Source organism: Mytilus edulis, chromosome 5, assembly GCF_963676685.1.
Source record: "Mytilus edulis chromosome 5, xbMytEdul2.2, whole genome shotgun sequence".
In the NCBI taxonomy this organism is placed as follows: Eukaryota; Metazoa; Mollusca; class Bivalvia; order Mytilida; family Mytilidae; genus Mytilus; species Mytilus edulis.
In genome coordinates this window covers 87,987,147-88,011,291 of record NC_092348.1, presented here as the reverse complement: position 1 = coordinate 88,011,291, position 24,145 = coordinate 87,987,147, and the positions used below count along the sequence as shown (strand labels likewise).

General features: G+C 31.4%; 2 protein-coding genes across 2 annotated transcripts in view; both read right to left on the bottom strand.

Annotated features, from left to right (window-relative positions):
- LOC139522551 (fucolectin-5-like) overlaps positions 1 to 865 on the bottom strand; it is a 28,073-nt gene extending 27,208 nt beyond the window's left edge. Inside the window, exon 1 of the mRNA XM_071316021.1 lies at positions 639 to 865. Within this exon, the coding sequence (XP_071172122.1) occupies positions 639 to 834 (196 nt within the window). The 5' untranslated portion in view covers positions 835 to 865. The remainder of the gene's footprint in view (positions 1 to 638) is intronic.
- Positions 866 to 4,398: 3,533 nt separating this feature from the next.
- Positions 4,399 to 19,979, bottom strand: LOC139525303 (uncharacterized). Its single transcript, XM_071320504.1, has 3 exons — positions 18,351 to 19,979; positions 16,125 to 16,968; positions 4,399 to 4,652 (listed from the first exon to the last, which is right to left on the bottom strand). The coding sequence occupies exons 1-3, from the start codon at positions 19,977 to 19,979 to the stop codon at positions 4,399 to 4,401; spliced, it is 2,727 nt and encodes a 908-aa protein (XP_071176605.1).
- Positions 19,980 to 24,145: the final 4,166 nt, after the last annotated feature.

The following is a 24,145-nucleotide window of genomic DNA, read 5'->3' as shown; positions in this document are numbered from 1 at the left end:
AGCATTTTTCTTAAACTGAAATTGAAGTGACTTTTCATTTGCAACCTCAAATTATTGTTAAAAAAACAATACTATTTTGAATTATGCAAATGTGTAATGAGAAAGCAATGCATAAGTGATAATTTGGCTATTTAATAAAACTGTTGCTAGGCAACCTTCCTTTTACCGGAACATAAACAAAATCACAGTTTTGAATAGTTTCTATACTGAGGCTATCTATGATGTATATATAAACTTATTTGGGAAGGGGGCCAAAAACGCCTCTTATCATACCTTGTCCTTTTGCTAACTTGATAGAAAATCTTGACCTTCGGTTCTCTGTTTTTTACAATCCAAGATGGCGGAATACACCCATACCACCTTAATCTATTTATATCTATATTTATGTTTACATCGCTTATATGGTAATCAGATGACGTTAGAGGTCAACTCGATAGTTAATTAGATGGCCTCTAGAACGAAACGAAGCTACGTATGTTCATGTCTGTGCCCTGTTATCTGTTTATTTAAGACTTTTGAAAGTTTGGATCAACGTTTTACATTGTTATAAATTAAATATGAGAATTCGATTAAAATTGGTGAACATGAATTTGACAGCTAGTGCCCTTTTAAAGATTAAAATTACAGGTTTTATTTACCTTTGACTTGATCAATAACTCTCTTATGCATATGAAGACTACGTTCAAACTTTGCTGTGAGGATATCAACTTTATATTCGAGCCTTCTATACCCTTTATAGACTAATGAATTCAACTTTCCACCGGATATTGTTATTTGTCGACATGCTGACAAAAAGCAAACACAGTACGCTATGATAAAAACTACTTGCTGCATTTTCAGCGTGCGCACACAATTGTAAGAATCAAAGTGGTAGAGAATATTTCAAAACATTAATATTAAATCTCAGTTTCAAATGAAACAGATATTTATGAAGACAGCTGTTTTCATGTAATGTTCGATCAAGGACATGCTACATTGTTATGCAACACCATAAACAAATAAACAATAGATCATTTACAAGTTAAACACGCAAACTCTCCATTTGTAGCAAAGTTGATGCTTTGAATTCTGAAACTATTTTACCAATACGCATTGGATTTTTTGTCCTCAATGCTCTTCAACTTTGTACTTTTTTGGCGATTTTAACTCTTTTCTTTTTAATTTGTAGACGAAACGCGCGTCTGGTGCATACACTATATGAAAATAAGACGAAATGCCATGATTGATAATGAGACAACTCTATACCAGAAACAAAATGACATAGACAACTAGACAAGCATATGATCAATCATATACTACGGACTACCGAACTTTAATTAATTAGCACTACAGGTCGGTGAATAATACTAAAAGACTCAAGTCTATATAGAAATAAGGAAGTGTGATAAAATACAACGATCAAGAGATGCCATATGTCCTTGTAGTTAATGAGCGCTAGAATAAATTTAATTTATCCCACATACAAAACATATCATTTGACAAGGATGAGATTTTGGCGAATCCTAAATTTTCCATGGCTTCGATGAACACTACATTAAATATCAAATCCTATGAGTTATCTCTTTTGTAAAGAATACCTTATCTTCACAAAATTCCGTACAAACAACGGTGCTTTGCCTGCTCATCTGCATATTTAACGAAATATTGTCCTTTAGACCGAAAAAAGTGAACAGGAGTCTTCAGAAACAAATACTGTGAAACTATTTACTCGCATATTGGTGTTAACCATATGTGGATTCTAAAACACTCAATAGAACTTCTGTACAAGTTTAAATCTCGATCTTTTTTTAAATTAGTTCTATCAAAACGTTAGATTTGTTGAATTTAAAGGAATACTTTTTCCACAAAAAGTCGATATTCCTATGGGAATGAACGTGCGCCTCTCCTTGCTGACCTATTCTGATTTTTATATCAGTCGTAGTTCCTTCAGACACTTATCAAAAACAAGAAGATCTTTTAATTAACATTTCATATTCAACTATATTGATAATGTTCTTTCCATTAGCAATATAACATTTTCTAATTGGATTCTATTTATATATCATCCAGAATCAGAAACAAAAGACACGATTTCCTCTGCTTCATTAGACTTATACCTCGGATTTATCAGCGGTCATCACAGTACCAGAATCTATGACAAATGAGATGATTTTAATTATGAATGTCCCCCACATTAGTAGCAATATCCCAACTTCACCTGCATTGTGATTTACATTTCCTAACTCATTATGTGTTTATTACGTTGCAGCTGATGCTCAGACTTTGTGAATTGTTACCAATGTCTGAGCAGAAAGCTGATGAACCAGGGGTATGTCAATGAACGTCTGGTTCTTTTTCTCAAAAAATATCATCGGAAGGTACCAAGGACTTGTTGACAAATATTCCCTATTAACTTCACAAATTTCACACAGTAGTCTGGAAGAACATATTCCAGTTACTGACGTTGTGTGTAACTTCAAAACCTGTTATAGTATTCTTATATTTGTCTTTGTGAATTAGTCTATTTTTTATAATATTTATTTGACATGGTACGGTACTTATGCAACACGTTATTGTTTTATTGTGCTATGTAATTTTTTTATTCTTGTCTATCGTTTTTGAAACATGCTATGTCGATAGGCCATTTTGTTTTCCTTTGTTGACATTTTGTCATAGTGATTATGAGACTAGAACACAATGTTGATTCCTGTACCTTATTTTTGACATTTTACCTATTATGTATTTTTGTTTTGTTCACACTTCGTTGTCAATGTTATGGAATTCTATAATTGCCGTACAAGTGAGAGGTTTAGCTAGATATTAAAGTTGGTTTAATTCGCCATTTTCCACATAAGTGAGGGCGAAAGATACCAGAGGGAAAGTCAAGTATATAAATGTCTGTACTAAGTAAAAAAAATGACAATTATCATCTATTCGATTGTTGTGTTTCAGCTTCTGAATTTGTCATTTCATAAGGGACTGTCCGTTTTGTATTTTTCTTGGAGTTCGATATTTTTTATTTATTTTACTTTTACCTATAATATAATAAAATTTAGTAAAAAATAATTTAAGTGTAATTAATACTAATTATAGATTGACAAGAATAAAAAAAAAAGTAAGAAAAACAATAAAACACGAATGTGTCAGTCAGAAACGACTGCATATAATAACTGTTGTGACCTATGAAGATATTGTAATCAGGTGTAATACCACCATTGATTTTCCCCTATAAGTCTTTGTTAAATTTGCACTTAAATCTTTTCAAAAAAATGTGCAGAATTTATCTTTGTTTCAAATGAAGAAATACTTGGCATGGGTAAAGTTTTATCCTGTCTAGTACTGTGGAAAAATTTCACATTAAATGTCATTGCATATAAGAAAATAACCATCATTGGAAGTTAACCAATCAAATTTCTCTTTTTATTTTATCTGTTCAAGGTTTAGTCACCATGTAACCTCAAGATTACAAAATATTCTATAGAAATCCCAAATAAAACATATCGGTGTTTTGAAATACCCAAGACATATGTTTATGACACAGAAATGTGTTACTGCAATAACATGTAGGATTAATTACCTGCAACTGTCAAATTCAAGGGAATATTTTTTTCGACCTACTTTCGTATACAAACGGATGTGACGTACCATGATTTGGTGGTATTACACCTTAACTTGGTGTCATTGTGATCCAATTTTTAAAAGGCACTCAATTAAAGTATTTACCATTAATAAAAAGTTAAATAACAAAAATATCGAACTCCAATGAATTCAAACCGGAAAGTTATTTATCCGATAGCAGTATCAAATGCTCAAACACATCAAAGGAATAAAAATAAACGTCATAAAAGTAAGCAGCCATCACTTGTACTTGTTCATACATTTAAGTTGATTTATTTCACTTGATTGGGCGGAGTTTACACGGTTGGCTCATCATATACCAGTCCATCTATAGATAGGTGTTTTGTGATAAACTCGTCAATAAAATGTCCAGTTATGGTCATTGATCCGGTTAAAAATGTAAAAACTATATATGTATAGGCAAAGTAATTCAGCTATTCATTTAACTGTAAAACATGTTCTAATTGTAAAATTTTGGAAATGAAGGACATGAGAGTATTACTATGACCACGGCAGTTGCAAAATATGCATATTCTGTAATTCTATAACGTTTTGATATACTTGTTTCATTTCTTTTTTCTAAATTATTGTTTTGATGGGTATTGTAGGATAAATGTCAGATAGTAAGTATGTCGACCTAATATTGCTTTCCATTATTGTAAAGCAAGAAGATTTTCCTTTTAAATAATTACTTAATGCATACTAAATGTAAAAAAAGGAAATTCAAACGTTTAAGTTACAAATTCAAAAATGTCTTTATGTATTGCGGAACGTTCTCCTTTTTCTCTCTGTGTGTCTAGTTTATTTTAAGTATGTTGGCCGAGTGGGATGGTTACACTGTCTCTCTATCTTTCTGATTGTTATATTTTTTTTACCACAGTTTGATCTATTGTATTCTAGTATCTTTTCTGTCTGTATTTTATCACTATCACTGTCACTGGTGTCTACCAGATCAATGACCAAATCCTCCAGTTGTTTGTCGATTACAATGTCTCTTTTATTGTATTCATCTTCAATGTTAGCAACATGACGACCATTTTTCTCCCAAGCCGAAACTGTTATTTATGCCACTGCCTCATGTGCAAGTTTCAAAACATCGTCTTTTCTGTGGGTAACGTTTCGAGAAGCGAAAACTTTGTTTTACTTTGTTCAATATCAGTTAAATTGGAGTCATTTTTGGAAGATAAGGTGGGAGACGAAAATGGCATGTCCTCTCTCTCTGGCAATAGTGTCTATGACATATTTTGGCGTTTAGTTGCTGGCCTTTGCTAAGGCAAGAAGTTGTGGACGGAAAGGTTTATTGTCAAACTGTATTTCGTGTAATCGATGCCAAGCCTGAATATCTGCTTTCTTGGTATTAGTTGTAGGACTTTTGTCAAATTGTACAGAATAGTATGATGCATTTATCATGATAACGCTCTTTTCGGGTAGGTCGCTTAAAAGATTTTCTGTAAACCACGTTTTAAAGTTCTCCCGTATTCAATTCGTGACAGTGGTCTCCATTACACGATCTAGCCTTGTAAATAAGCAATGCATTTGGTACCAATCCCAACTTTCCGCTCTCATGGTCGATGATAAAACGTTGTTCGCGGCTTACTGGTTCTAAAACACCACATTCATCTTCATGTTGCCAATATTTCTTTGCAGTATATGCAGTGTATATCTATGTCTCGTCTATGTACACAAAGTGCATATCCTTCTCCCGGTAATTTTCTATTCTTTGTAAATACTGAATTCGCTTTTCAACGATAACATCTTTCTCGATTAGTACCTTTCTCTTTATTTGGGAGCGTGTCCACTTGAAACGAAGTTCTTTCATAATTGTAAGTAGAAGTAATTCACTCAAGGAAGAATCACATTTAAGCAATTCATTAAGTATATTAATGGTTGGTAACTGGCGGCGGACTGTATAAAATTCAGGAATCGTCTAACTTATGGCACATTTGTCGAAATCATCGACAGGTTTATATGAACCTCTAACTTCCTGTTGGGAAAAGTCTCCCTTTTTCATTTTCTCTTGTCGGATTCTTCTTTGTTTCCAGAAATGATTTTGTCGAAAGGCAGTTAAAATTTATAACAATAAAAATGGAAAAGAAAGGTAAGGTAGTAATGGACGAGGTCGGAGGAAGTCAAGCAAGTTTCTAAATTCCTACCAACAACACCAACAATGAAGACAGGTATTTATGAATTTATCTAATTGATAAAAAGTAGTTTGTGATTGATTTAAATTACTAAACTTTTGTCAAAATAAATTAATAAAAACAATATTATCAATTCATACGAATGCACTCTTAATAGTCTTAAAGAAAAGATTTTACCCAGTTACAATTTAGCATTTTTCGGATGTGAATTGATAAATTGTTGTTTTCTTTTTTTTTAGATACTAATTTGTAACTGCAAATCACCCAGAGGAAACAATGCCAGTTACCATTGGTGAACCATGTTTTGAAAATCCATGTTCATACAAAGCAGTAATAAAGTATATTAAAAAACCATTCGCTTAAAAATAGTAACCAAAATCGTTGTTACGAAATTTACAAAAATAACATGATAACATGACGAGTGTCAAATGTAGAACATAATTGCATTCTCGTTGGTATACTTGTGTAAGACATAATAGTGTCCTATGAAATGTGGACACTTTTTCATTGAAATTTGGTATTTAATAATGTCCATTGCCATGGAATGGTGTCCCTCAAAAGGAATTTTTTTTACTGCTAACAATATGAAATAGTGTCCACTCACAGGACAAATTTTCATAGTAGTTGCTATTAAATTGTGTCCTCCAATAATTGCATAATTGACATCAGAAAGACAAAAAAATAAACAACAGTATATACATTTACAATTACAATTGAAAAAGTTATAAATAGATAACATTAAATTATTTAAATTATTTAAACTGCAATGCTTCATATGAACTTACTTTGATACCAGTTCTTTTTGCAGGACATCCGCACTTACATGTACATGTACACCAGTGATTCTAATGCTGCACTTTCTTTTCATTTGGAAACAAGTTAAAATTATAAATTTTAATTTAATCAAGAAGTCCAGACAAAAACTAGATGTAATAAGAACTGATGCTCACTAATTTATACTTTGACTTTTGAGTCAATTGAGAATTTTGGTCATGTTGACTTTTGTAGAACTTACTTTGCTGAACATTATTGCTATTAACAGTTTGTCTCTATCTATTATAATATTCAAATAAGACAATAACCAATTTCCTTAAAATTAACAATTCAGGGGCAGCAACCCAACAACAGGTTGTCAGAGGCGTCATCTTTGTTGATGGGCGGGGTCATCAGATACATTTTTTCAAACTTGATACGTATACCCTAATGATGATTTAGGCCAAATTAGTTTTATTTTGGCTCAGTAGATTCAGAGGAGAAGGTTTTTGTAAAACTTAAAGGATATTGACAGACAAGTTTTGCTTGTTCTTTTTAGGCTCCAGAAATGAAGTGTTAATAGAGCTTCCAATGCTATTTTCTATAAAATTGACCCGTACAAAAAATAATTTTTCCCTGCTTACATGAAATCAAAACTTGTATTAAACATGTAGAGAGTCCGACAACAACAAAATATTCAAATAAAGTTATTCTTTTTATTACATACCTCTCTTCATAAAATAATCCATTGCCTGTTGCTCTTTATATACACATAAAGTCATGAATCAATATAAAAATCTATGAATCCATTATATAATCTAGAAAACAATGCCTCAAATAATTCCGTTCTGTTGCTTAGCTTATTCTTCTTGAAGAACATGTACTTTCATTGAAAATGCTAAAAGAAATAATGTAAAATCAAATGAAGTGAAAATATCTGCCAAATTGCTATAAATATTTTTATACATGTTATAATATGATAAAATTGGCTTTTTTTAATTTTATCTTTTAAAACAAGACCAACAGATCTAGACTTGCCCTGAAAAAAAATTAACTACTAGTAGTACACATGTATATAATGCCAATAGTTTTCATCAGTCAACAGTACATGGTCAAGGGGATAACTTAAATGACTTATTGGTGAAAATAACATGCATTTTGTTGTATGCCAGATAATTTCATGAGTTGTCTACTCTTTGTTTCTAAAAGTTTCTTCATCTGTAGTAACAATATGTTAGTTATTTGTTGTTTTTGTTGGGCACTAGAGAATTTTTGAAACTATATGTGTGCTGCTGCAGTAACTACATGTAAATACAGGCTGATGACATTTTAGCCCATTGATAGGACATTTGAGCGTAAAAAATGGGACCTTTTAGCACCAAAGTAGAACCAATTTTAGCGCCTGATTTTAACCCATTTTACCTAAAATTAACATTGTCAAAGCCTAATTTAGCAAAATATCTTTAACCCATTATAGTATACTTAGTATAATAAATAAAAAACTTTAACAGACTCAAGACAGCACAACATAAAACATATGATGTCCATTAAAATACAGCACATAATGGTTAAAAGATTTAATCAAATGCTAAACGTTTGTTCTAGCCTGGAATTTATATCCTAGAGAACGTATGTAATGGACTCTGAATATACCCCCTGTACAATACTATTGATTTGCATTTAGAACTGTTCTCTGTTCTTTCTATTTCTCTTGTGTAGATTATGATGCACATTCTTCTATACCTAATTTTGTGTACATGTTTTTGTTTGCAATTTTATAATAGTATCAAGAAAAACGTAAATACAGTAGCTGGGCGACAACTATAACATTGCTCATTATAATGGTCATGGAATGACTCTGGACCATTACTTACTCTGGACCATTATTTGTTACCTTTGTATTATACTGAACTTCTGTCCAAAGCTTTAATAGTGAGTATTTGTCAACAAGGTACGTTTTCCCTAAAATGGGCTATCGAAAATACAGGTGAACGGATTAATCCGGCGCTAAAATGAGCTCTATTGTTGGCGCTCAAATGTCCCCTAATAGTTGTTTTTTTTGCTAAAATGTCCTGTGCCCGTAAATACAGAGCCTTTATGATTAATTTTCAAATTAAATGAATACATTTTTAATCAACTATCCTATGGTAATTTCTTTAGTCAATAAGACAAGGTTTTAAGTGATTTAACTTAGCTGTTATAACAAGGCTTAGTTATCATGGTTATTACAGACATGTAATGTAAACATGTATTATATGAGAGAGAGTTTGGTAATTACTTTGAAGCTCGCTGTAAATTAAGAACCTCATTGCATGCTCTGATAATCATGATCATTATGTCTTACAATAAGTATTAGATAAAATACAAAGGTAACAAAGAAACAGGCCGGTAACAACCGTTGCCGGACAGTTTTTCTGACTACAAGTGCAGAAAAACTATTCGGCTGGTTGTAACCGGCCTGTTTCTTTTGTTACTTTTTTTTTATCTGACTTGTACGACGTTTCAAGAAATTTATTATAATACTTTAAGCAAGACTAAACATTTAATAAACTTAGATAGCCACAAAGCAGTAGATGTAAGTTATAGTATAAACACATTTTTTTTTTCATTTCTCTTCATTAGCAAGATAATTTTTGAATTATTATTTTGTCCTGGTAAGAACTGAGAAACAAAAATATAATCCCAAAACATGATAGAAATTATATTTTCACCTACCATAAGCAGGATATAAATGCGTTCATGCTTAGATGCACCCACCACCACAACCATACAAACTATCCAATATGCACATGGTTATAAAATACATCTGTCAATATACAATTTCATAATAAAACAAATGATCGCATTGAAAAATTAAAACTTATACAGGTATATTTTTTGTATTAATTACCTTTAACTTTATCATCAATTTTCTGTAGCATATCAAGACTACGATCAAGCTTTTCTGTGAGGATATCAACCTTAGATTCTAGCATTCCGTACCCTTTATAGACATCTGAATTAAACTTTTCTCCTGATATTGTTATTTGACATGCTGACACAAAGCACACACAGACCGCAATAATGAAAACTACTTGCTGCATTTTTGACGTCCACACACAATTTTTGTTATCAAAATAGTAGAGATTTCAAAACATTCATATTAATTCTCAGTTTCAAATGAAATAGATACTGGTGGCAAAAGCTGTTTTCGTGTAAAGTTTGATCAAGGAAATCATTCAACACCATGACACAATGTATCACTTTTCTACATTTGAATATGCCTGTACCAAGTCAGGAATATGACAGTTTTTGTCCATTCGTTTTTGATGCGTTTTGTTATTTGATTTTGCCATGTGATTATGGACTTTCCAAATTGATCTTCCTCTAAGTTCAGTATTTTTGTGATTTTACTTTTCACTTACAAGTTAAACATGCAAACTCTGCATTGGTAGCAAACTTGACGCTTTGAATTCTGATGTATGTTCAAAGTATTACACAAATACGCATTAAAATTAAAAAAGATTGAGACGAAAGCATATGTTTGTACTTAAGAATTAGACATGGTGAATACAGTGTTGAAAGTCCACGGGTACTGACAATATGAAAATAAGACGACATGGTATGATTGCCAAATAGACAACTCTACACCAGAAACAAAATTACTCAGGCAACTAGACATGTAAATAATCAATCAGAAACTACGACTATCGACTTTTAATAATTAAAACTAGAAGTTGATAAATAATACTTTAACACATAAATCACCAACTTTAGACTATATACAAATGAGGAAAGGTCGTATTATTAGGATTAAGCTATTTTAAAAATAAAGAATCAAGTTTAATGCAAAACATAACAAGCAAATAATGCATGGGAAAATAACGGACACAGTTCACAGAGTAAGTTGAACATCTACCATTTGTCATTCTTTTAATAAATATACCTGATGGATTAGTCGACAAGCATACATAAATACTTGCAAATAAGTGTTAACAGATGCAAAGAATTCCAAGGTAAATTCTAAAAGGAGAATGTCCATAAAACATGGCAAAATCAAACACTCGACTACATCAACTAGCAGAAAGAAAGAAAACACTGTCATACTCCTGGCTTAGTGCAGATTTTTTTTCTGAATTTTTTTGTAGATTAAACTTGGCTGTATTGCAAACAAAGGGTTGGGATCCCGTTAACATGTTTAACCCCGCCCAATCTGTATGTATGTGCCTGTCCTAAGCCAGGAACCTGTAGTTAAGTGGTTTTCGTTTGTTTATGTGTTACTTAAATGTTTTTCGTTCATTTTTTGTACAAAAATTAGGCCATTAGTTTTATCGCTTGAATTGTTTTACATTGTCATTTCGGGGCCTTTATAGCTGACTATGCTTTGCTCATTGGTGAAGGCCGTACGGTGACCTATAGTTTTTAATTTCTTTGTCATTTTAGTCTCTTGTGGAGAGTTGTCTCATTGGCAATCATACCACCTTTTCTTTTTTATATATAAACCTCCCACTTGTACGACAATTTCTTATTGTTCCGGTATATTGACAAAATTGATAGAGCAACCCAAATAAACGTAATTGATTACTAGTAACGTGAAAATCCAGAACATACATCACAGACATATAAAACATTTGGCTGAAAAATATTCAAACCAACATACTGATAAATCTTAGAAAGATGCAAACTGAATCAATTTGTAGTAAATGGCATATGCAGTTAAGTAAAATACAATATACGTACATGCGCCAAATGAGAGCTTTTAATACTGACATGGGACAGCCAGATATAAAATTACCCAAGTGTGTATTGCAGACCGTTATTGCTAATCTACTTCCTTGTCATTTTGGTAATGATTTTAATTTTAATTTGAATTTTTGATACTGGCTAAGGAAATTGACAAATTTTCATCCAACGAGGTACGGCCGGTTCTGAATTAAATGTCAAATATAAAAGTCCTTGTAACTTAATACAGACCACATAACTCATTAAATATTGTAAAATCTTTAAAAATATAATTCGCATGTAACTAGAAGGTACTCTGTTGCAGATTCTAGATTTTAGCGTCTGTTTTTTTTTTTTTGCTATGGTATATTATCACCGTGTTACATGATTATCACGACTGGTACCACATTATTATTGGAATCCCCCAGTTTTTGATATGGTTCGTGTTGCTCAATCTTTAGTTTTCTATGTTGTGTTGTGTGTACTTTTGTTTCTTTTCCGTCGTCTTTGGTTTTTCAACCATGGCATTGTCAGTTTGGTTTTTTACTTATGACTGTGGATATTCCTTTTTTGGTATCTTATGCCCCTCATGTAATTTTTGTATTTTGTGATGCTTATTTTTATACTATTATATATGCGCACAGTCAAGACTGTGTTTTTCACACATGTAAATATTTACTATCATATAAGATTTTTGGTTGAGAATATATCATGATAAAAATGTCTGAAATTGCATACTCCTGTACCAAGGCAGGAGTATGGCCATTGTTATATTTTAGTTACTTTCTGTGTGTGTTATATTTTAACGTTGTGTTTTCTTTTTTGTCGTTTGTTTCCTCTTATATTTGAGTGTGAATTCACATTGTCATAAGACGTGTCACGGTACTTTTCTATCCCAAATTCATATATTTAGTTTTGATGTGATATTTGTTATTCTCATCGCATTTTATCTAATGCTTAGTTCGTTTCTGTGTGTGTTACATTTTAATGTCGTGTCGTTGTTCTCCTCTTATATTTAATGCGTTTCCCTCAGTTTTAGTTTGTAACCCGGATTTGTTTTTTTCTATCGATTTGTGAGTTTTGAACAGCTGTATACTACTGTTGCTTTTATATATACTACTAGATTTGATCCATAACAATGAAAACCCGACAAATATAAATGTTAATCGTTTAATTCCCATGTAACAAATATTTACAACAAAATGAAAAGATCCATGTATAAATTAAATGAGTCTATTGATAATAACGATGAGGATTTATAACATCAGCATCATTTAAAAATAGAAAAAATACTACTTTGCTCACAAAGTTTCTATGTATCATCCAAAATGTTTTCGAAAAATTATAGCAAACGTCTTTGCTACTTAGTATTTGATTTAGGCTTCCAAATGATTTGGTCACCATTGATAAGTCATTATAATTATCAAAGGTACCAGGATTATGATTTAATACGCCAGACGTGCGTTTCGTCTGCATAAGACTCATCAGTTACGCTCTGGCGTATTAAATTATAATCCTGGTACCTTTGATAATCATTGGTACAAGCATTTTCTTATGTAAGGATAGCTATCCTATGAACGGATATTAAACTAAATTCCTGTGGGACTAATGCAGGTATAATTATTCTATCGTTTATTTGTTTCGTATGGTATAAATAGTCGACCATGAGTAACATATTATTTCATAAGTTCAAGATCAAAACGAGGCTACTTGTATACACTTTAGACCTATTTCCTTTTTAGGGACCGTGCAATATTTATCAGGCACCAAAACAAAATTACGACAAAAAAAGTGAATAACCTATACTGATTTTGGCTGTAAAAACTCAATGACCTATGACTTAAATGATGAAATAAAGTATGTGTCCTATTACACTACAAACTATTCAGAGTCAGAAAAAAGACCATATTTTGACTGGTTGAGCATAGATTTGATATGACTCTACATAATCTCAACAGCACTCTTTTGTCTTATCTTTACTTAATATATTAAAGTCTGATTGAGGACTTAATTATCTTGGTACAATCTGAATAAAGTCTCAACAAATTGGTAGCTTGGTTCATTTCTATCAATTTTAAGGATTGAATAATTAAAACGATAAAAAAGTTAAAATTTTCAGTTTGAACTTAATTTTAGACATCATTTTTGGTTGGTTTTTTTTTGTGAATTTTCGAATCAACTTGGTTATATACTAGGTTGTTTGATAATTTTGTGTATTGCCCTCAAAGTTATGAATTATATTAATTGGTAAAAAAGGGGGAAAAAATGAATTTAGGCTTAAATTAAGATAGTCACCTTTAAATTTTTTTATAACTTTTTCAAATTAACTTGTATTTTCATATAGCTCTACCGCAATCTCATTTATATGTTGGGCTTACACAATTACAGGTTGTTTGGTAATTTTGTGTATTGCTGACAGTTTTATAGATTAAGTTGATACCTAAAAAAGCGATAACTTTCAGTTAATGCTAAATTCAAAAAGTTACCTTTAATTTTTTTTTGTAACTTTTTCATATCTACTTGGATTTTTATAAACATCTTCATCTATCTCATTTATACATTGATCTTAGAGAATGCTAGGTTGTTTGGTAGCTGCCATTTTTAAGGATCTTATTTTAGAATAGGTAAAAGAAGGTAATATTTTCTGTACAGGCTAAATTTACCTGAAAAAAAGTTTTCAAATCAACTTGGATTTTTATATGACTCTACAGCTATCTCATTTATATGATAATCTTAGAGAATGTCAGGTTGTTTGGTTGTTTGGTGTATTGCTGTCAAATTTATGGATTTAATCAGTAGCTTAAAAAAAAGCTAAAATTTTCAGTAAAGGCTAAATCCAGATAGTTACCTTAAAAAAAATGGTATAACGTTTCAAAATCAACTTGGATTTTCATAAAACTCTACAGCTATTTCAATTTTATATAGATCTTACAGAATGCTAGGTTTTTATGGTAGTTTGGTTTATTTCTATCAAGTTCTATAATTTAATAAGCATGTAAATAAAGCTACATAAAAGTCAAAAATATGTCTGCTTTTGCTTAATATCATAATTTCTTTCTTGAAAATTAGAATGTATAAAGTAAATATTTGAAATAAAAAACATAATCTGTTATTAAGACAATGATTGGTAATTCAGCATATGATAATATGACTAGTGTTAGAGATATTGTCCCTTAATTTTAATTATTCCCTTTATTTTAAATTGATAGAGTATTTTGAAAATTATATACAAATTGGATATTAACAGTTAATAATTTTTTTTGATTGTCAACAAGTTTGAATAAATCTTCATGTCCTATGTTCACAATAAGCATGTAAATAAAGCTACATAAAAGTCAAAAACATGTCTGCTTTTGCTTAATATCATAATTTCTTTCTTGAAAATTAGAATGTATAAAGTAAATATTTGAAATAAAAAACATAATCTGTTATTAAGACAATGATTGGTAATTCAGCATATGATAATATGACTAGTGTTAGAGATATTGTCCCTTAATTTTAATTATTCCCTTTATTTTAAATTGATAGAGTATTTTGAAAATTATATACAAATTGGATATTAACAGTTAATAATTGTTTTTGATTGTCAACAAGTTTGAATAAATCTTCATGTCCTATGTTCACAATAAGCATGTAAATAAAGCTACATAAAAGTCAAAAACATGTCTGCTTTTGCTTAATATCATAATTTCTTTCTTGAAAATTAGAATGTATAAAGTAAATATTTGAAACAAAAAACATAATCTGTTATTAAGACAATGATTGGTAATTCAGCATATGATAATATGACTAGTGTTAGAGATATTGTCCCTTAATTTTAATTATTCCCTTTATTTTAAATTGATAGAGTATTTTGAAAATTATATACAAATTGGATATTAACAGTTAATAATTGTTTTTGATTGTCAACAAGTTTGAATAAATCTTCATGTCCTATGTTCACAAAAGTTGAAAAAAGTGGTGACTCTACGCCTGAAGTGGATGAAAATTGAGTTTGTCCTACTAGGGTTTGCACCGGTCCTACCTGCTTGATAAATATTGCACAGTCCCTTAACAGAATCAATATACAGAGGTCTTAATTAAAATGTATTAAAATGAGAGCTGTTCATCAAATGATTATTCTTCACAGCACTGTATTTTCTGCGGCAGAACCAGAATTAGGTAGATATTTCAAATGTTTTTCTGTTGCAAAAGTTGAAATGTTAGTACACTTTGTAGCATTTGAATCATGATCTTCTGTGTACCTAATAAAGAGATTCCTGTACATGTTCGCTACACGCGAGTTACATATATATGATAGAAATATGTACACACCTTGTAAAGCATTGAATAACGAAATTATTATAGATAGGTGCGTCATGGCCAGAAATGAATCAATGATCTGCAAAACCCAGGTTATACCTGTCAAACTAAATAACTTGATATATATTACACTATTGTGACGGGTAGCTTTGTTGGTGCTTGATCTTTCCATTTTTGGTGTCATGCTTATTTTGCGCATTGTCATGAGAAAAAATATTATGTTGCAACAGCAAATTACTGCCACAGGAATGATCAAACATGCTATTACTGAAGTTGCATTTTTGAGGAAGCAGATTGTCTCCCTTTTTCCATATCCTGTGTCGTTATACTGTGATAATGTAACGGTTATATTTATGACTATGATAGCAGCTGGTGTACAATAAGAATATAAAAAATATAGAAGCATAGTTCGTTTCTCGTGGTGTGCGTCATGTGGTGTGTTGATAGTACCAAATGCCTTGAACATATGGAAGGTACAAACGCTTAAACAGGCGAAAGAACTTAAAAGGAAGAAATGAAGAGTTATACCAAAAACTTTACAAAAAACATCATGGTCAGTTTTGCTGGCTCCGAAAGTAAAAACTGCTTGTAAAAAGAAAAGTGAAAATACGAGTGACATGTTATTTTTACCTGGAATGGATCTTAAATTAGGAAATATACAATAAGTGACAAAGGTCAGAAAGAGACATATCATGGATATGACAGAGGCAATGGTCGTTACAGTATTGAGTATGTAATTAATGCCTACTTCTGGTTTTTTAAGCGATTTCATTGTATCTACGCATATTCTTGCTCCTCCACTTGCTGTGAGTTTGAATATCCCTTGATGTATTTTTATATTAGTCGACTTTAAAATGATGAATGAAGAAGCTGTTGAATCTATAATTATTTCATCTTCTTCCAGTTTTACTTGTTGACATAAAAGGAGCTCAGACACGTGACTAAATGTATAAAATGTGTGTGACCGTCCATCTTTTGAATCGGTTTTCGATAAGTAACACATCCCAGTAAACTGTGCAGCGTTGTTTATCATTGACTTTGTATTCCTAGCCCTCTGGTGTAAACTCACTTTGAGACTGATATGAAAATCATCACTAGAGATGTTGACTATTTCTTCTCTTAGATGTACAAGCTTGGTTTCAATGTCTTTTCTAAATACACTTTCTTTGATGAAGAATTCTAAATTTGCCAATATCTCTACGCCAACTATTTCGTTGGTGTCACAAGAAATATTTGTAACCATGTTCGAAGAAACCACATCTAGTTTCTTCTCAAGTGTTAGATAACTCTTAATGAATTCTTCTAATCCATTTTCAATATCTTCTAAAATTTTATTATATGCCACAAGATTTATAATGCATTCTATTCTGATCGGTAATATATAGCCCAGCTGTTTGGTAACCAGGAGCAGTGGGGTACAAGAAGCATTGACAAGGACATATCCAGGTGAACAAGTTACGTTTCTACATTTGTTCTGAAAAATAAATAATGTGTATTTCTGTTACAGAGAGGAAAAATTTGCCTTGATAACTAGACCGTTAGTTTTGGACATGGAATCGTATTACACCTACCAAAGGCTTATTAATATAGGCAACATTGTTTTACCACTGTTCACAAGTCATCAATCGTTAAGGATAAAACAAATTTGGGTTACAAACTAAAATCGAGGGAAACACATTGACTATAACAGGAAAACCACGGAGCAACAGAAACACTTGAAGTTATTTAGCGTAACAGTTTGTTGATTTATATATATAATAAAAAGCGTATACACAAATATTTTTAACATTCTTATTACTCTTGTTATATTTTCATAGAATATATAATGACATGCAATCATATGCCTTATACGAAGAATTGATGAAATATATACCCCTTCCACTAAAACAAAATAAAACACTTGAAGTTGTGTTAATAAATAATAACACAAGACTGTGGGTCTCAACCATACCATTTACATCAAGTCGATTAATCCTGTTTAAAAGAGGGGCGAAATTACAAGAGGGATAGTCAAACTCATAGATCGAAAATAAACTGACAATACCATGGCTAAAAAAGAAAAAGACAAACAGACAAAAAAACAGTACACAAGACACAACTTAGAAAATGAAGACTAGGAAACACGAACCCAATCAACGACTGGGGTGTTCTCATGAGCCCCGGTAGGGTAATCAGATCCTGTGACACACGTTATTTTGAAAAGGTTTGACAATATTAGGAAAGAGCTACTCTCTTGTAAATGAATGATGTTTTGCTTTGTTTGGCATAAATTAAAGTTACGCTGGTGTTGTTAAATTTCAATAAGTTATATTTCGGAGAGGGTTGGGGTTTTTTTAAGGAAGGAGTAAGATTGGTTTGTAAATAAATTAGTGTGGTTTCATTTTAGGTTTTGACAATATGGTTTGATTTGTAAACATTTCTAATTCCTGTCTAATAGCAAGAATCCCCTAAGGAAATGTCGATTTTTTATTTATTCTACAGAATAAGATACTATATTTCTGGTTCTATTTTTACTTTTTTTTCCCCCTATTAATAAACTTTATATCATATTCTTTTAATATTAAATCGGCGTCATTACACTCAATGCCTCTTACAATAATTATATCCTACATTGCTCATGTTATCACTTTATTACTTAGTGTATTACGTATTGTGTATTTCACTAATGTTTTATATAATCATTGTATTATGGTGTGTTTGTATCTTGCCCAACAAGGGCCCATGATTGGTATAATAAAATATTGTCTAAATGTCTAATGTATTTGCTAAAATAAATAAATATTTTGGTTGTGATTAAAGCCGTTTCATTTTACGATATTAAAATGAATCTCCGTATTATTTACATCTTATACTTACATTAAGTTTATCTAATACTTGGCCGCTTTTACACTCGGTAATTGTCACCTCCGTATCTGTGGGTATAAGAAACAACGTCCTGAATGTAGTAACAACTCCTCCTGCGTAGAAACATGATGTACAGGCTATATTTTCACGATGAGAAGGGGTTGTTGCTTCACTTGGTGTAGTTGTAGTGGATGTTTGGAATCGTAAACCCGGATTACAAAGTGTACAGAATATATTCTTATAACCTCTATAACTTTTGAGGTATGTTGTATTCAGTTTTTCACAGGCCCAGACGACATCTTCATCAAAATGAGGCCATGTACCTGAAACATTGCACAGTTTTATTGTGTTTTCTGTGTCATCGCAAAGAACTTGATTTCTTTGATTTGGTTTATATTTAACACCACAGTTTCTCTGATTAGCATCTTCTAAGATGGCAGCTACAGAGAATTGAAAATAAATCGGTATTGACTTCGTGGCTACACAAGTAATATCTATATCCCATGGTTGAAAAATATGTGCAGCTGCCCTTACATTGAGAGGTTGCATGTTAACCGAATCTTCTGCACAAATTGCACAAAATATATTTCTAAAACTACTTTTCGAGTCAGGTTTGCTTACTGGAAGATCATACATCAACTCGCCGCGCTCATAGCAGTACTCATTCAATCCTTGATCAGCATAACGACACATACTTGAAATAACATTCCCTCCGGAACAATCCAAGTGCTGGTCAAGTACATAATCAATACAACAATCACGATTAACAGAACAGTTGGCAATACACGAGCACTGCAATGACTGGTTACCGATTAATTGTTCTTGATTAAAATTGTAGATTCCGCAAAATTCGGGACCATATGATTGGGAGTATATGGACATCAAATTAGACATATTGACTTGCCGGTCATTGTCGTAATATAGGAGTGAAGAAGTTAGTTTTCTCCCTTCATTCACATGGATACCTGATTTATTGTTATAACTAGTTAGATATTTTTCTAAGAAATCACCAATGAAATAGGCACTACCTATTTTGTATTTAATTTGATCATTATTTTTATCAAATATTAGTGATAAATCTACATTGATATCAGCATATTGATACAAATCATTTTGTCTATTACATAAGTAACAAAATGCATTTTTAAATGGGACTGTCATGGCAGTTGTATTATAAACCATGCATGCTTCGTCCAGGGATTTAGATTTAAATAGTCTTCCGTCACTCTGAATGCAAGATGAAATGACCGTGGAATTTGAATCTGTCAGCGGAGGATTACAAATAAGGCAGAACACGCTTTTATAAATATCAAACGGAAGTTGAAATGAATTACAAGCCCACTCAATATCATAATCATATGTTTGCCAGGTACCAGTTATATTACAACGACCAATCAGATCTTCCTTTATTGGTTGGCATGTATGAGCCTCGTAAAGAACATTTTGTTGGACATAACGAACGGTACACTTCTTTTCTATAACCATATCTGCTATTTCCTCGAAACTTGATAAGAAATTAAAATCTGCAAATTCTTTACAATTGATGTCTACTGTCCATGACTCGGTCTCGGTTTCATTATGACACAAAGCACAATGAATATTCCTATATGTTGTATTTGTTACACTTGTTACCGGAACCATTGAAAGATCAGAAACAAGGTTTGTGTCATCTTCACACAGTTGAGTCAGTTTCTTATCGGTGTCATTGGGGCATGTTGTGATCATTGAAAAATAATGTTCTGAGAGCAGATTTTTAGGGTTATATATAACATCATTTTTACAAATTTCCTTATATTTGGGTAATACTAAGTCTGGGCAGCAATTTTGGTTGATAACACATCTATCACAACTACATGTTGGACATACAGAATACATGTCTGTTAAATCTCTATCATAATATGGCAGCGATAAACTGGTTCCATTACAAAACTGAAAGCCACATGTCGCAGCATACTGGTTATAGATATATTCAATATCAGGCAAACAGTCAGTGTTGCTTGTACAGCACAATACCAAGACGAACAACTTGTATATTCTGTAATAAAGATAAATAATGTGATTTTTAATTATATTTCTGACTATTATACATGTAAAAATTATGATTTCATAAATGAACTCTTTTGTCTATAGATTTACACGTTCAACATGGATATTATATCAAATATTTCCAATAAAATTACACTAAGCGACATTATCAACCTATCTGAACTTATGACAGCCTAATACATTGTAGCCTGAAGAGGAAGTATAGACTAAATGCATATTTTTCTCGTTGAATACACAGACATTGTGGAAATGAATGCTTTAAAAAAATTGACACAGTCTGCAATTCAAATCATATGAAATTCTGAGTGATTTTATTGACAACAAGCAAGCTTTTAAGGCAATCCATTTACTGGTAAACACATGGACCGATTACTACGTAGTCATTTCACTCAATCCATATCAATAGTTTATTAAATTATTAAATCAGAGTTAGATTTGAAAGAATTCAAATTATAAAATCTGAAGCCAGATAATTATTCTTTCTAAAATACAATCTTTATAGTGGATATTTTTATTTATAGATTTATTGCAAACTTTGATACGATATTCCAGGGCATGCTCATTTCAACATAATGTCCTTGATTGATGGTTACTGCTTTTATTGCAATAAGGGTACCATATAGTAAAGTTTAAAATCCTTTTAAAAGTTGTATAGGTGCAGTCATGAATAGATTGTCCGTTAAACACGTACGTTGTCGAAAAACAATCCGTCCTGCTTACCCCGATCACGATTCTACAGAATGCAACTTACTATCGTAATTGACTTGCAAGAATGGTGCCACATAGTAAAGTAATATATCACAATAAGTACGAAACACTAAAGGAACTGCAACCAAACTTCACAAAATAACGCATAAATCCTACGTAAAACAATGGCAAAGTTAATGAATTGCGAAAAATTAATTCTGATCGAAAAACAAGGTAGAAGACACACGATAACATTATATGACTATAGGGGCATTAGCTGTCAAGTCAATGTTCACCAATTTGACCAATATTATTATATTTTATTTATGATATACTCTACTGGAACGTATATCTAAAACACATACAGATCCGATGTATTTTATACCAGACGCCATATGATATTCCATCAAGATGACCTCCAACGATCATATAACTCGAAATGGACATAAATGAAAATATTGATAGTTAGCGACCACATGCAATCAAATTTTTAAAGGTCTGTTTGATTTCATGTAATCAGTTAAAATATATATATATACAAATTATTGCTTTACCTGTGGAAGAATGACATTTGTTAACCAGAATAGTCAACGAATTGGTTATTCCTAGTTCCTTCCATGTTTCACATTTGAATGTTGAAATTACGTGTTTTTCAAATGAATAAACATTTTGACCCGCACATGCTAAGTACGCGCACTAAAAGGTCAAACCTTGCATGACTCCGGATATTAAAAAAGTGAATTATTGACTCACATTTTTCAATAGTACATCAGGGATGTTTTAATAATGCACCAAATTGACTGCTAATAACAACACATTATTCCTATAATCTGTTCTTGTTGCAGCATAAAAAATAATCGTATTTTAGTATGCTATTTGTATATCTAATTCGTATCATTTGTTCATTTGAGAATCTGATAAAATTTCAAATTCTAATGTTTGTTTTTTATAACAAGAGGCTACAAGGAGCATGTGTCGCTCACCTGATATTTTTATATACAATTGACACATGAACTAATTTTACAGTTTCAGAAGACTTTTGTTAAAAATTAAAAAATTTACTTAAAGGGCAATATCTCCTTATTGGGTCAATTGACCATTTTGGTCATGTTTACCTATTTTTAGATCTTACTTTGCTGAACATTATTGCTGTTAACAGTTCATTTATATCTAAGATAATATTCAAGATAATTAAGAAATATTTAATGGCAGCCGTAGATTTGTTTTCATTTAACCATGGGTTGGGCATTTATATACTATTATTTTAACCTGAGGGTTAGCGAGGGGTAAAATACGAATATAAATGCCAAACCCATGGTTAAATGAAAACAAATCTACGGCTGCCATGAACTATTCCGATTCTAATAGGACAAATTCGGTAGTTTTGTTACTCCTGAAAGCCCTATACATACGATACTATTTTCGCTGTTCCTTTTTATCCAATTGTGATAATATTAGTAATATCAGAAGTAATAAGCAATATATATACATTCCATAATATTTAGTTTTTGACAAACTTTTAGTTAGATAACGGAAATAAAAAATTATTTTTTTTAATTTGTAAAGAGGCATAACTCAAGAACACTAAAAAATGACTCTACCAAAATTCATACTTGATCTGTATTTTGTGGTTATGAGCATTGTATATAAGCTTCATAACATTTGATTGGAGCAAACTAAAGTGAGAGAACGGAAACAAAACAATCGGCAATTTTTCATTTGGAAAGGGCCATAACTCTAAAACGGTAAGAGTGACTACACAAAAATTCAAACTCGATCTGTGTTTTATGATAATTAGTAAATAGTATCTAAACTATCTAACTAAATTTTTACCACATCTTAGATTGTGGTTTACCATCTACGTCGTCTGGTCTTTTAAGTATCTAACGTGACCTGTTCCCGAATATGAATGTTTCGCTGAGAATTAATTCACATTGCTAACAGTCTAGTCTCGATATTTATACATTTAACATTCATGTATTTAGTTATGATGATTAATTTAGAAGAAAAACCGATATAGTTAGATAATACAAATAAAGATATCATTACTAACACAATTTTATATGAATATTCTTGTAATTGTTACAAAATACATCTTATAACACCATTACAAACTTTATCCCGATTTTTATATATCAATTTTTAGAAATTCAAATGTCTTCACTTTTGTGGTGTTCAAACATTCGGGTGACACATGGTCTTTTACGGACTGTGCGTCACACGAATGTACCAACATCACAATTATCTCCCTGTACCAACTTAGGAAAATGGCAGTTATTATCAAATAGTTCGTTTCTATGTATCTTGCATTGGCGTTTGTTTTTCTTTTTTGTTGTTGCATTCACTGTTTCTGTTGTCCGTCTTTTCCTCTTAAAGTTGATGTGTTTCCCTCGGTTTTAAATTTAACCCAGATTTGTTTTCGCTCAATCAATTTATGAATTTTGAGCAGCGGAATACAACTTGTGTCTTTATTTTTTTCACAAATTAAATAACTGCAAATTCCTAATGTATACAGTTGAGGGCTTTAATAGAAAGTAGGTTAAGTTGGTTACAGAGAGATCAAATCTAAAACACTGACTCATAATATTTATTTGTTTTATGGTGATAAGGATTATAACACAATGTTGATTGCTGTACCCGTATTTTGACATTTTTATCTATTATGTCTGTTTGTTTTGTTCACGCATCGTTGTCAATATGGAATTCGATGCGACTGTCATACAAGTGAGAGGTCTAGCTAGCCATAAAACCAGGTTCAATCAACTAGTTTCTACGAAAGAAAATGCATGTACCAAGTCAGGAATATGACCATTCGTTTGATGTGTTTGTGATTTTGATTTTGCCATTTGATAAGGGACTTTCTGTTTTGATTTTCCACGGAGATCAGTATTTTTGTAATTTTTGCCTTTTTTCCCACTCGTTGAATCAGTTGATGCATTCTCACATTCGATTTAGACAGTTTTTATAGAATTCTCCCTTTTTGAATTTTCTTTTTCACACATTTGATTTCGGTATTTTTGTTATAGTTAACTGGAATGAAAATTTGATTTTGACGTAACTTTCTTTTGTCACAG

Excerpts from the sequence above, each read along its gene's own strand:
- LOC139525303 (XM_071320504.1), bottom strand. The coding sequence starts at position 19,979 with ATGGTTCCGGTAACAAGTGTAACAAATACAACATATAGGAATATTCAT. Across the intron at positions 16,969-18,350 it reads AAGTATTAGATAAACTTAAT|AACAAATGTAGAAACGTAAC; the intron begins GTAAGTATAAGA and ends TTTATTTTTCAG. Across the intron at positions 4,653-16,124 it reads TAATTTAAGATCCATTCCAG|TTTCGGCTTGGGAGAAAAAT; the intron begins GTAAAAATAACA and ends CATAAATAACAG.